The 14,847-nt window shown below is 40.3% G+C and overlaps 1 protein-coding gene across 1 annotated transcript in view; it reads right to left on the bottom strand.

Moving 5' to 3' along the window:
• LRRC31 (leucine rich repeat containing 31) overlaps nt 1-14,619 on the bottom strand; it is a 50,844-nt gene extending 36,225 nt beyond the window's left edge. Inside the window, exons 1-2 of the mRNA XM_049867350.1 lie at nt 14,545-14,619; nt 3,308-3,552 (exon numbers count right to left, since the gene is read on the bottom strand). Of these exons, the coding sequence (XP_049723307.1) occupies nt 3,308-3,497 (190 nt within the window). The 5' untranslated portion in view covers nt 3,498-3,552; nt 14,545-14,619. The remainder of the gene's footprint in view (nt 1-3,307; nt 3,553-14,544) is intronic.
• Between the last annotated feature and the right edge of the window lie 228 nt (nt 14,620-14,847).

Genomic DNA, 14,847 nt, shown 5'->3' with positions numbered 1-14,847 from the left:
GTGCTTTAATGGCACCTTAAAGGATGAGTGGATGTACATGAGGGGAAAGATAAGTGAGGGAGGGGTGCAGAAGGAGGAGGGTGGCACCAGGGAAGGTCTTTCTCAGCACAAGGAACCACTTGGGGGAATGGGGCATTTCAAGAATTCCTATTAAATCAGAATGTCAGGAGTCCAGGATGAATGCAGGGTGTGGTGGGAGGTCAGGGTAAGGCAGAGGCCATGAAAATGTAACCAAATGATCGTCAACACCTCGGAGGCCATGCTTGGGAGTGTATGCTTTCTCTTCAAGGCAAGAGAGACTTGGTGAAGGGTTTTAAGCAGACGAGAAACTTACTGATATTTGTGATTTAGAAAGGGTGTGGTGGCAGCATGGAGGACAGGTTGGCAAGACAGCAAGACTAAAAGCAGAGAAGCCAGTTAGAAAGCTAGTGCAGTTGTCCAGACAGGAGACAGTGAAGGCAAACAGCAGTGACAGAGAGGAGGAGTCAGGTTTGACAGCCCCTTAGGGTGCAGAATCAACATGGTGGCAGAAGCCACTGGGCTTGGGAAGAGATGGGAATGGAGAAGCCAAATGCGGCTGGGGTTGCCCAGCAGGGAAGACCAGCTGCTCAGTTTGCACAGTTAATTTAATCACAGATAGGGACATTCATAAGCCACTTTCCTGAAGTCCCAAATCATATTTCAGAAGAGATATGAACAATTTCCTGTTAGAGACTGGCTTTTTCAACGGGAGACCTTAACTTCCTAGTTACAAAAATATCTTTAAAGTACATTTAATATACTTACAGATAAAATGATATTATGTTTAGTATTCTATGTCAAATAATCTGGTATAAATGAGGGAAGGTATAAATGAAACAAGATTGTCCAGGTTAATAATGGTCAAAGGCAGGTGATCATGGGGGCTCCTTATACAATTCAGTTTTTTTTTTTCTTTTTGGTGAAAATATACATAACAAAACACACATCCATTCTCACTTTATTTTTGTATATATTTGCATAAAATTTTTAAATGTGTTAAAAATGTTTAATCTAGTAGATAATAGACTGGTGGCATTGTATATGATACATAACATTTAGAGAGAAATTTGGAAATATTATTTAGAATGATAGAATGTTTCATAACCCTCGAATCTGAATCCCTGTTCTGGAAATTTATACTCAGAAAATAGCTGAAATACAGTGAAGCAGGGGGCAGAGAGGGAAAGACAAAGTCATCCACTGAAAGGCCAAAAAAAAAAAAAAAAAAAGGAAGGTATTGTGGTGTGTGCAGATAATAAAATATTATACAGTTATAAAAATTATGCATATGGATTATGCATGGAGGTGAACAGTGATGGAAAAATTGCATTGATTAAGGGTAGGGTTGCACAGCCAATTATTGTAATTCCTGTCAATAAGTCGTACAATTGCAAAAGTTGTGTGATATATTTACTACAATGACCAAAAAAAAAAAAAAAAAGAGTAGCTGTAGAGGCTGCTTATGTACGACCAAACACCTCATGGGATTTGGTTCCTTGGTTTGGAGGTTTAGGGTCATGGTTTCATGGGACATCCTAATTGGCCTAATAACGTATTTAGCGCTTCTGTTCTATCTCCTGGTTTGCTGGGTAGTACCGGGACCTTAAAAGCTTGCAAGCAGCCATATAAGGCACTGTTGGTCTCTATTCACCTGGGCAACAGAGGAAGAAGGAGAATCAGGAACAGGAGGTTACAGATGTGTGGCTAGTTGCTGCTATGAACAACTGCCTCCTTTGCCATGAGACCAGAAGAACGGGATGGTGCCCAGCTACCATCATGGAACATTTTGATCAGTGATTTCATAGAAGAGTCCTGATCAAAAAGAGAAAAATGCAGAATAGAATGTCAAATTCTCCTGGACTCTAGACTTTCTGGAGCCATGGAGGATGCATGAAACCCAGAAACTATTGCCCTGAGATAATCTTTAAACTTTAAATCAAAAATATCCCGTGAAGTCATCTTAAAACTGAACAATAATTTAGCTTAACTAGTAAAGAAGGTCTGCCTTGAACATTATGCTCTTTTAAAAACTATGTATATGAAAGTAAATTGACAACAGAAACTGAAAGGAAACTTAGAGGGCATTGAGTTTATACTAATGAAGGAGGAACAACTCAGAAAAGGAGGGTGAAAATGGTTGCACAACTCAAAGCATGTAGTCGGTGTCACTAAATTGTACATGTAGAAACTGTTGAATTGGTGTACATTTTACTGTGTATATTCTCAACAACAATAAAGTAAATATATTTTAGAAAAAAATCAATTTAAAAAACACAAAAAATTACGCATATAAACATGTAGCAATGTGGGAATTGAGCAATATAAGAACAGGTTACGGAAGTAAAATCGCAGCTCCACGTAAGGAAAGCTATTTGTTGTTTTTAGCTGCCGTCCAGTCAGCCCCTGACTCATGGTGACCCCGTGCACAGTGGGATTAAATGCTGCTCTGTCCTGCGCCATCCCCATGATCGTTTAGTGATAGGACCATTGTGATCCATAGGTTTTCACTGGCTAATTTTCAGAAGAGGATCACTAGGCCTTTCTTCCTAGCCTGTCTTGGCCTGGAAGCTCTGCCGAAACCTGTTCAGCATCATAGCGACATACGAGCCTCCAAGCAAGGTATTCCCATAAACATATGGCTGCATTAATTCATTTATTCTACATGGCTTTACTCATGACTGACTTTATTCAGATATCTGCTCAAATGCCACCAACTCAGAGACTCCTGCCCTCCAGCTTCATCTGAAAGAGCACGTTCAATTTTCTGATCCTTATCTTCTCCTTATCCTCCTGTGTTTTTCGTCCTAGCACTCATTCCCCCACCCCTGAAATTGTATGCAGTTTTGGTTCTTTGTTTCTGTAAGGTCCTTTTGCTGATGGTTGTAATTCTAACACTTAGAACAAAATCCGGCACATAATAGGCACTCAGTAAGTGTTTATTGACTGGCTGACAGAATAAATGGATGCATATGAAAGAAAGACAAAAGAAACTTGAAAAATATAATAATTTGTGTTATAATGAAAGAAAATTTGGTAGTTCTCCATAAAACTTTCTGAATGTGGTTATTTTTTATAATCTAAAAGTATAATTATGTAAAATGGCGAATGTTTTGTTTTATATATACAATTTACCACAATAAAAAAGTAAAATTAGAAAAATATTTAAAGCATTTAAGTAACAAATGTTTAGAACAGAAACTCATATTACTTTCAGTTTAATCTGTAAGGGATTTTAGGGGAAAACAGCATTCTAAAAAATAAAGAAATCAAGTAGTCAGAAGCTCACCAGGGTCTGGGGTGGTTGTCTCCTCTGTCCCATTGCTGGGTTGACAATCACTTGTCTCAAGGTCTTTGCTCTCACTCCTGCTTTCAGCTTTGGAGGATCTGAGTTTCGAGCCCTTGAAGAATTTGTTAGCAAATGAAGTCTGGGGTTTAGTCTCTTCCCCTGAGGAATTTTTCTTCTTTGTTTGACTCATGGTCACGTTCAAGGTGTCTTTCTCAGTAAGACATCTTCCTGTGTCTCTAGGATTTCTGAGAAGAAGATAAGACTGTCAAGCCTGTGTGAGATCAAAACATCTTCCCCTATAGTTCTCTCTCTCTTTTTTTTTTTTTTTCCTTTTCTTTCTGTTTTTATCCCTGGTAATGTTTAACGTACTTACAAGAATGATGTAACCCAGGATCCGGGAACCAACAGATGGTAAGAGATACAAATCCAAAGCAAATTTGAGTTTTTAACTCTACCCTATTTTATTGTGTGAGAAACAGATCATTAAACACCACTTTGGCAAAAGCATCAAGTGTGTCAATACATTTTAAATTTCAACAGTCAGCTAGAATTACCGTCTGATAGACTTAAGTACATAAAGGAGGATTTGGAATGCCTCTAAGCTCGGTGGTACAAATGGTTAATGTGCTCAGCTGCTCACCTAAAGGTTGGAGGTTCAAAATCCCCCAGAGGAGACTTGGAAGAAAGGCCTGCCAATCTACTTCCAAAAAACCAGCCACTCAAAACCCTATGGAGCACAGTTCTACTCTGACACACATGGGGTCGCCTTGAGTCAGAGTAGACCACATGGCAGCTGGTGGTGGCCGTGGAAGCTGGATGGCCGTTATGCAAACCTGTCACCAGGAGGAATTTGCCTTCAGTGACTCCAGCCTCCTATTTTGCCATACCATTTTTTTCCCCTCTTGTTGTTCTTATACTTTGCTTACTCCAGCTCTGTACCACCAGCCCATAAAAAAAACATATTCATAGTAAAGAACCCATTCATTCTATAAACATTTTTTTTAATAATTTTTATTGTGCTTTAAGTGAAAGTTTACAAATCAAGTCAGTCTCTCACACAAAAACTTATATACACCTTGCTACACACTCCCAATTACTCTCCCCTCAATGAGACAGCCCACTCTCTCCCTCCACTCTCTCTTTTCATGTCCATTCCTCCAGCTTCTAGTCCCCTCTACCCGCTCATCTCCCCTCCACGCAGGAGATGCCAACAAAGTCTCAAGTGTCCACCTGATCCAAGAAGGTAACTCCTTGCCAGCATCCCTCTCCAACCCATGGTCCAGTCCAATCCACGTCTGAAGAGTTGGCTTCGGAAATGGTTCCTGTCCTGGGCTGACAGAAGGTCTGGGGGCCATGACCACCAGGGTCTTTCCAGTCTCAGTCAGACCATTAAGTCTGGTCTTTTTACGAGAATTTGGGGTTTTTTTTAATCCCACTGCTCTCCTGCTCCCTCAGGGGTTCTCTGTTGTGTTCCCTGTCAGGGCAGTCATTGGTTGTAGCTGGGCACCATCTAGTTCTTCTGGTCTCAGGGCGATGTAGTCTCTGGTTTATGTGGCCCTTTCTGTCTCTTGGGCTCATAATTACCTCGTGTCCTTGGTGTTCTTCATTTTCCTTTGATCCAGGTGGGTTGAGACCAATTGATGCATCTTAGATGGCTGCTTGCTAGCATTTAAGACCCCAGACACCACTCTTCAAAGTGGGATGCAGAATGTTCTCTTAATAGATTTTATTATGCCAATTGGCTTAGATGTCCCCTGAAACCAGGGTCCCCAAACCCCTGCCCCTGCTACACTGGCCTTCAAAGCATTCAGTTTATTCAGGAAACTTCTTTGCTTTTGGTTTAGTCCAGTTGTGCTGACCTTCCCTGTATTGTGTGCTGTCTTTCCCTTCACCTAAAGTAGTTCTATCTACCATCTAATTAGTGAATACCCCTCTCCCACCCTACCTCCCTCTCCCTTCTTGTAACCACAAAAGAATGTTTTCTTCTCAGTTTAAACTATTTCTCAAGTTCTTATAATAGTGGTCTTCTACAATATTTGTCCTTTTGGAACTGACTAATTTCGCTCAGCATAATGCCTTCCAGGTTCCTCCATGTTATGAAATGTTTCACAGATTCCTCACTGTTCTTTATGGATGCACACATAGTATTCCATTGTGCGAATATACCATAATTTATTTATCCATTCATCTGTTGATGGGCACCTTGGCTGCTTCTATCTTTTTGCTATTGTAAACAGTGCTGCAACAAACATGGATGTGCATATATCTGTTCGTGTAAAGGCTCTTGTTTCTCTAGGATATATTCCAAGGAGTAGGATTGCTGGATCGTATGGTAGTTCTATTTCTAGCTTTTTAAGGAAGTGCCAAATCGATTTCCAAAGTGGTCGTACCATTTGACATTCCTACCAGCAGTGTATAAGGGTTTGAATCTCTCCACAGCCTCTCCAACATTATTTTGTGTTTTTTGGATTAACGCCAGCCTTGTTGGAGTGAGATGAAATCTCATTGTAGTTTTGATCTGCATTTCTCTAATGGCTAGTGATCGTGAATATTTCCTCATGCATCTGTTAGCTACCTGAATGTCTTCTTTAGTGAAGTGTCTATTCATATCTTCTGCCCATTTTTTAATTGGGTTATTTGTCTTTTTGCAGTTGAGGTTTTGCAGTATCATGTAGATTTTAGAGATCAGGCGCTGATCGGAAATGTCATAGCTAAAAACTTTTTCCCAGTCTGTAGGCAGTCTTTTCACTCTTTTGGTGAAGTCTTTGGATGAGCACAGGTGTTTGATTTTTAGGAGCTCCCAGTTATCTAGTTTTTCTTCTGCATTCTTACTTTTTTTTTCTTAATAATGTTTTGTATACTGTTTATGCCATGTATTAGGGCTCCTAATGTTGTCCCTATTTTTTCTTCCATGATCTTTATCGTTTTGGATTTGATCCATTTTGAGCTCGCTTTTATGCATGGAGTGAGGTATGGGTCTTGTTTCATTTTTTTGCAGATGGATATCCAGTTATGCCAGCACCGTTTGTTAGAAAGACTGTCTTTTCCCCATTTAACTGTCTTGGGGCCTTTGTCAAATATCAACTGCTCATATGTGGATGGGTTTATGTCTGGATTCTCAATTCTGTTCCATTGGTCTATGTATCTGTTGTTGTACCAGTACCAGGCTGTTTTGACTACTGTGGTGGTATAACAGGTTCTAAAACCAGGTAAAGTAAGGCCTCCCACTTTCTTCTTCTTTTTCAGTAATGCCTTATTTAGCCGGGACCTCTTTCCCTTCCATATGAAGTTGGTGATTTGTTTCTCCATCTCATTAAAGAATGTCATTGGGATTTGGATCGGACTTGTGTTGAATGTATAGATCGCTTTTGGTAGAATAGACATTTTTATAACGTTAAGTCTTCCTATTCATGAGCAAGGTATGTTTTTCCACTTAGGTAAGTCTTTTCTAGTTTTATGCAGAAGCATACTGTAGTTTTCTTTGTATAAGTCTTTTACATCTCTGGTAAGATTTATTCCTAAGTATTTCATCTTCTTGGGGGCTACTGTTAATGCTATTGATTTGGTGATTTCCTCTTCGATGTTCTTTTTGTTGGTGTAGAGGAATCCAACTGATTTTTCTATGTTTATCTTGTATCCCGATACTCTGCTGAACTCTTCTATTAGTTTCAGTAGTTTTCTGGAGGATTCCTTAGAGTTTTCTATGTATAAGATCATGTCATCTGCAAATAGAGATACTTTTACTTCTTCCTTCCCAATCTGGATGCCCTTTATTTATCTAGCCTAATTGCTCTGGCTAGGACCTCCAACACAATGTTGAATAAGAGCAGTGATAAAGGGCATCCTTGTCTGGTTCCTGATCTCAGTGGGAATGCTTTCAGGCTCTCTCAATTTAGGGTGATATTGGCCATTGGCTTTGTATAAATGCCCTTTATTATGCTGAGGAATTTTCCCTCTGTTCCTAATTTGCTGAGAGTTTTTATCATGAATGGGTGTTGAACTTTGTGAAATGCCTTTTCTGCATCAATTGATAAAATCATGTGATTCTTGTCTTTTGTTTTATTTATGTGGTGGATTACATTAATTACTTTTCTAGTGTTGAACCATCCCTGCATACCTGGTATGAATTCCACTTGGTCATGGTGAATTATTTTTCTGATATGTTGTTGAATTCTATTGGCTAGAATTTTATTGAGGATTTTTGCATCTACATTCATGAGGGATATAGGTCTATAATTTTCTTTTCTTGTGGTGTCTTTACCTGCTTTTGGTATCAGGGAGATGGTGGCTTCATAGAATGAGTTTGGTAGTATTCCGTCCTCTTCTATGCTCTGAAATACCTTTAGTAGTAGTGGTGTTAACTCTTCTCCGAAAGTTTGGTAGAACTCTGCAGAAAAGCCTTCAGGACCAGGGCTTTTTTTGTTGGGAGTTTTTTGATCACCTTTTCAATCTCTTCTTTTGTTATGGGACTATTCAGTTGTTCTACCTCTGTTTGTGTTAGTTTAGGTAGGTAGTGTGTTTCTAGGAATTCATCCATTTCTTCTAGGTTTTCAAGTTTGTTAGAGTACAATCTCTCATAGTAATCTGATATGATTCTTTTAATTTCAGTTGGGTCTGTTGTAATATTGCCCATCTTGTTTCTTATTTGGGTTATTTGCTTCCTCTCCTGTTTTTCTTTTGTCAGTTTGGCCAGTGGTTATCAATTTTGTTGATTTTTTCAAAAAACCAGCTTCTGGTCTTGTTAATTCTTTCAATTGTTTTTCTGTTTTCTATTTCATTTAGTTCAGTTCTAATTTTTATTATTTGTTTTCTTCTGGTGCATGTGGGTTTCTTTTGTTGCTCTCTATTTGTTCAAGTTGTAGGGATAATTCTTTGATTTTGGCCCTTTCTTCTTTTTGGATGTGTGCATTTATTGATATAAATTGGCCTCTGAGCACTGCTTTTGCTGTGTCCCAAAGGTTCTGATAGGAAGTGTTTTCATTCTCACTGGATTCCCTGAATTCTTTATTCTGTCCTTAATGTCTTCTATAATCCAGTCTTTTTTGAGCAGGGTATTGTTCAGTTTCCAAGTGTTTGATTTCTTTTCCCTGCTTTTCCTGTTATTGATTTCCACTTTTATGGCCTTATGGTCAGAGAAGATGCTTTGTAATATTTCAACGTTTTGGATTGTGCTAAGGCTTGCTTTATGACCTAATATGTGGTCTATTTTAGAGAATGTTCCATGTGCGCTAGAAAAGAAAGTGTACTTGGTTGCTGTTGGGTAGAATGTTGTATATATGTCTATGAAGTCAAGTTGGTTGATTGTGGCCTTTAGATCTTCCGTGTCTTTATTGAGCTTCTTTCTGGCTGTCCTGTCCTTCACCGAAAGTGGTGTGTTGAAGTCTCCTGCTATTATTGTGGAGCTGTCTATCTCACTTTTCAATGCTGATAGAGTTTGTTTTATGTATCTTGCAGCCCTATCATTGGGTGCATAAATACTTAATATGGTTATATCTTATTGGTGTATTGTCCCTTTAATCATTATATAGTGTCCTTCCTCATCCTTTATGATGGATTTAACTTTAAAGTCTATTTTGTCAGAAATTAATATTGCCACTCCTGCTCTTTTTTGGTTGTTGTTTGCTTGATATATTTTTTCCATCCTTTGAGTTTTAGTTTGTTTGTGTCTCTAAGTCTAAGGTGTGTCTCTTGTAGGCAGCATATAGGCAGATCTTGTTTTTTAATCCATTCGGCCACTCTCTGTCTCTTTATTGATGCATTTAATCCATTTACATTCGGGGTAATTATGGATAGGTATGAATTTAGTGCTATCATTTTGATGTCTTTTTTTGTGTGTTGACACTTTTTTCCTACTTAATTTTATGTGCTGAGTAGATTATCTTTATATATTGTCCTTTCCTCATATTTGTTTTCATTGATTTTGTTTCTGCTGAGTCTCTTTTTCTTGTATTTTATTTTAATGAGTAGGATAGTTTGTCTCCTTTGTGGTTACCTTATTATTTACCCCTATTTTTCTAAATTTTAACCTAACTCTTATTTCTTTGTATTGCTGTATCTTCCTCTCCATATGGAAGGTGTATGATTACATTTCTTGGTCCCTCTTTATTATTTTAATGTTGTCTTCTTTTATATAATAACATCGCTGTTACTCTGTTTTGAGCTTTTTTATTTTTTTATAATCTTGCTTTGTTTTTTTGGGTTTCCCTGTGTGGGTTGACTTCTGGTTGCTCTGCCCAGTGTCCTAGTCTTGGGTTGATACCTGATATTATTGATTTTCTAACCAAAGAACTCCCTTTAGTATTTCTTGTAGTTTTGGTTTGGTTTTTACGAATTCCCTAAACTTGGGTTCATCTGGAAATGTCTTAATTTCACCTTCATATTTAAGAGACAGTTTTGCTGGATATATGATTCTTGGCAGGCAATTTTTTTCCTTCCATTTTTTAAATATGTCATCCCATTGCCTTCTTGCCTACGTGGTTTCTGCCGAGTAGTCCGAGCTTATTCTTATTGGCTCTCCTTTGTAGGTGACTTTTTGTTTATCCCTCGTTGCTCTTATAATCCTCTCTTTTTCTTTGGTTTTGGTGAGTTTGATTATGTCTTGTTGACTTTCTTTTAAGATCTACCTTATGTGGAGTTCGATGAGCATCTTGGACAGATATCTTCTCATCTTTCACAATATCAGGGAAGTTTTCTGCCAACAAATCTTCAACAATTCTCTCTATATTTTTTGTTACCCCTCCCTGTTCTGGTACTCCAATCACTCGTAGATTATTTCTCTTGATAGAGTCCCACATGATTCTTAAGGTTTCTTCATTTTTTTTAATTCTTTTATCTGATTTTTCTTCAAATATGTTAGTGCCAAGTGGTTTATCTTTGAGTTCAGAAATTCTCGCTTCTACTTGCTCAATTCTGCTCCTCTGACTTTCTACTGAGTTGTCTACTTCTGTAATTTTATTGTTAATCTTCTAAATTTCTGATTGCTGCCTGTCTATGGATTTTTCCAGCTTATTAAACTTTTCATTATGTTCCTGAATAATCCTTCTAATTTCTTCAATTGCTTTATCTGTGTGTTCCTTGGCTTGTTCTGCGTATTGCCTCATTTCTTTCCTGATGTCTTGAAGGGTTCTGCGTATTAATCTTTTGTATTCTGCCTCTGGTAATTCCAGGAAAGCACTTTCATCTAGAAGATCCCTGGATTCTTTGTTTTGAGAGCTTGTTGAGGTGATCATGGTCTGTTTCTTTATGTGACTTGATATTGACTGTTGTCTCTGAGCCATCTCTAAGCTATTGTATTAGTTTATGCTTGCTTACTGTGTGGTAGCTTCTTGCTTTGTTTTGTTTGGATATGCCCAGATGGGTTGCTTGAGTGAGCTAGCTTGATTATTTTCACCTTTGGAACTCTGTCGTCCTGTTCCCAGATGGCTAGAGTTGTTATCATGTATATCAGTCTAGGAGTCCATTCACTCTTCTTGTATGAATTCAGCTCAGGTTTCCAGGTAGCTGATCATCAAGTGTGTGGTACAGGCTCTGTCATACAGTCTTAGAGGGGCAGGGATTATCGGAGTATATGCTGGTATCTGATTTCAGCAGGGGGTCACGCTCTGAACAAGGCAGGGGGCTGAGAACCAACCCCTGAGAGCCTCTGAGGAAAGCACGTCCCTGTTCCCTAAAGCGTGCAGGTGCGTGGGTTCTGCAGACAGACCATGGGCACCCAAAGTTTTTGATTGTAAGGACTGGGAGGTACCAGTTATCTTTGGACCCCTGTCGCGGGTAGCTGGGTGACCTGAGTGGAGATACCAGTCCTTATGTTCCTGATGTGGGTAGGTAAGGACCTTGTTTAATAGGCAAAGTAATGTCAAATATCAAACACCCACCTCTCCACCGCACAGTTGAAATGGTTGGAGTCTGCCAACAAGGGCCTATTCTCCCAAAATAGGCCCACACAGGTCCACGCAGAGAGGAAAGGTGCTCAAAGTCTACGGAGGGTTTATGCCTGAACAGGAGCTGCTTCTGTCCTGAGCTCCCCCAGTTAGTGGATCTAGCAAATTATCTCTTCCCCCAGTTGCAAATTTTTTCCTTCCCCAAGGCCAGCAGGATGGCTCTAGGTGCTCAACAGTGCCTATTTCTGGCCCAGGGAATTCAGTGCCTGAAGCTGGCTTCGGGTTAGGGGGACGCGGTAAAATATACGCAAATACTTAGCTTTTGCCGAGAGCGCCATTCTTCTCTGGTTCTGGATGTGTGAGTAGGCTGTGTGGCTGGCTGCTTCTTCCTGAGGAAACTGTGCCCTAACTCTAGTACCAGCCCGCCACCACTGCTCCGGGAATGGTACCTGAGGGCTCCCTGCAATCCAGGTCCAGTAACTCCTCTCTGCTTCTGAAAGGCCTCTTCCTCCCCCTGCCCCTCAGTTCATTTTCTAAGCTTGTTTTTGAAGTTCAGGGCTCCCAGCTTGTCACAAATATACTCGTTTCACTTGTTTTTTCGGGTCTTTGTTGTAAAGAGGGCTCGCCGGAAGCGTCTGTCTATTCCTCCATCTTGGCTCAACCTCTCCTCTATAAAGATTTTTTAAGAAGCTACTGGGTACCCCACCACTCATCTGTCAGCTTGTTGTACTGTGGTGGCTTGCATGTTGCTGTGATGCTGAAAGCTATGCTACTGGTATTTCAAATACCAACAGGGTCACCCATGGTAGACAGGTTTCAGTGCAGCTTCCAGACTAAGACAAACTGAGAAGACCTGGAAATCTACTTCTAAAAAACATTGGCCAGTGAAAACTTTATAAACAGCAGCAGAATAAAAAAAAAAAAAAAACAGTTGTAGCAGTACATAGACAGAGGATTGTCAGAAGTTCAAGCTTGATTCAGAAAGAGAACATTGAATGAGGGATATCATTGCTGACGTCAAATGGATCATGGCAGACGTCAAATGGATCATGGCAGAAAGCACAGCATACCAGAAAGATGTTTACCTGTGTTTTAATGACTATGCAAAGGCGTTCAACTGTGTGGATCATAACAAATTATAGATAACATTGCGAAGAATGGGAATTCCAGAACACTTAATTGTGCTCATGAGGAACCTGTACTTAAACCAAGAGGCAGTTGTTTGAACAGAACAAGGGGATACTGAGTGATTTAAAGTCAGGGAAGGCATGTGCCAAGGTTGTATCCTTTCACTCTGTGTGCTAAACAAATAATCTGAGAAGCTGGACTATGTGAAGAAGAACTCAGCATCAGAATTGGAGAAGGACCCATTAATAACCTGTGATACGCAGGTGACACAACCTCGCTTGGTGAAAGCAAAGACTTGAAGCACCTACTGATGAAGATTAAAGACTACGGCCTTCATTATGGATTACACCCCAACATAAAGAGAACAAAAATCTTTGCAACTGGACCAATAAGCAATGTCATGATAAATGGAGAAAAGACTAAAGTTGTCATGGATTTCATTTTACTTGGATCAATACCCATGGAAGCAGCAGTCAAGAAATCAAAGGTTGTATTGCATTTGGCAAATCTGCTGCAAAAGACCTTTTTAAAGTGTTAAAAAGCAAAGGTGTCACTTTAAAGACTAAGGTGCACCTGACCCAATCCATGCCTTTGAATTATGATGCTGGCGAAGAATATTGAATATACCATGGACTGCCAAAAGAAAGAATAAATCTGTTTTGGAAAAAGTACAGCTCAAATGCTCCTTAGATGTGAGGATGAAGAGACTTTGTATCAGATACTTTATACATGTTATCAGGAGGGACCAGTCCTTGGAGAAAGACATCGTGCTTGGTAAAGTGAGCAAAAAAGAGGAAGACTCTAGGCAAGACGGACTGCAACAATGGGCTCAAACATGGCCATGATTGTGAGGATGCCTCAGTATTGGGCAGTGTTTTGTTCTGTTGTACATTAAGTCGTTATGAGTCGGAACCAACTCGATGGCATCTAACAACACTGCATACCAGGCATAGTTCTAGATGCAAGAGAATCGATAATGACCAAGACACAGCTCACTTATTTGATGGAGTCTTAAACCAGGGGGAGGATGGACCTATATGCCAATGATTATTCTGGTATAAGGGCTGTCAGAGAACAGAGACTAAAGCAGTCAGGGAAGCCATAGTGGGACTAAACCTGCCATGGAAAACAAGCTTTGAGGAGTGAAAGATATTGCCTGGGTTTTGAAGTAATAGCAGTTAGTTAAGAAATCCCTGGGCAGTATAAAATGTTCGGCTACTAGGGGAAAGGTTGGAGGTACGAGTCCATCCAAAGGCACCTCAGAAGAAAAGCCTGGTGATCTGCTTTTGAAAAAATAAGTCATTGAAAACCCTATGGAGCACAGTTCTATTCTGACACACACGGGTTCGCCGTGAGTTGGAATCAACTCAATGGCAGCTGGTTTAGGAGTTAGTTAAAGAGACAAGAAGTGGAAAGACTTCTAGGCAGAAGAAACAGTAGGCTCAAAGGCTGGAAGCCTGAAGGCCTAAGAGTCTAGCATTTGACTTCGGGCATGAATTTTGGTTTGCCTGTAGCAAGGGATGTGGGGAAAGGGAGGTTAGAAGGCAGGGTCTGGTGAGATTTGAGACTAAAAAAGATCTATAAAGTCAGTTTATTATCCCTTCTGAAATTTGCTTACATTTTAAGGAAGGGTGAAAGATTTAAACTAAAGGCATAAAACTATAAATGGAATTTCAGATCCTGTAAATAAAATTTGGGTCCTGTCCTTGGGCCAGGGCCTAACAGGTATTATTGAAATTACAATGTTCATGGCTTTCTCCCTGTAAAATCGCTCTTTCTATAATACTATGTTCTAGAATGGCTCAAGAAACATTTAGCACAGGGGCTTCTAAAAATGATCTTGCAGAGCACCACAAGCCTTCTGAGGCTCTCCTAGTACTCTGAGGGGAGTGGGTACACGAGGAGAAGTCGCTATACCTGGAGCCCAGCTTTGGGAGTCACAACTGGGCAGCCTGTTTTTGTTTTTGTTTTTTTTTAAGTAGAGGAGAGCCCAGCCCATGTTTGCCCAGGAGCAGAAAACAACGGAGCCAGACAGTTGCCCAGGCTACAGCTACCACAGCTGACCTGCCAGAGCCTTAGGGGCCTAGGTGGGAAGGAAGGACTATAACTTGATTAACCCATAAATCCAGCCACAGTCTGCAAGCCCGGCTGCCCCATCCTGATTCCACCTCCACCTTCTCTTTGTGTGGTCCTCCAGCCCCTACCCGAGATCCCCACAGCCATTTTTACCTTTTGCAGGTACAGGCAGGACCATTCCCTGGGGAGTCATCCCAGTAAGTGGTTTTACTTTTTTTTTTTCCCCCTGTGTTGACTCTAACTCCCAACTCTTAAGAAAACACTGGTAGGACTGTGCTCCAGGATGTGGTAGTTTACCAAGTGAACCCCACCCAGCTTCTGAGGCCCTGCACACTAAGGAACGGAATCGGGGAGGGGAGGGGTTACCAGGGAAGGCAGGAAACAACACTGGAACTCAAGGAAGGAGACCAAAACCAAAACCAAACCAGTTGCCATGAGTCCAGCTCCATAGGGTTC

The sequence above is a fragment of the Elephas maximus genome, chromosome 23 (assembly GCF_024166365.1).
Source record: "Elephas maximus indicus isolate mEleMax1 chromosome 23, mEleMax1 primary haplotype, whole genome shotgun sequence".
In the NCBI taxonomy this organism is placed as follows: domain Eukaryota; kingdom Metazoa; phylum Chordata; class Mammalia; order Proboscidea; family Elephantidae; genus Elephas; species Elephas maximus.
The sequence above is the reverse complement of the archived record's forward strand: the minus strand, read 5'-3'. Positions and strand labels throughout refer to the sequence as shown.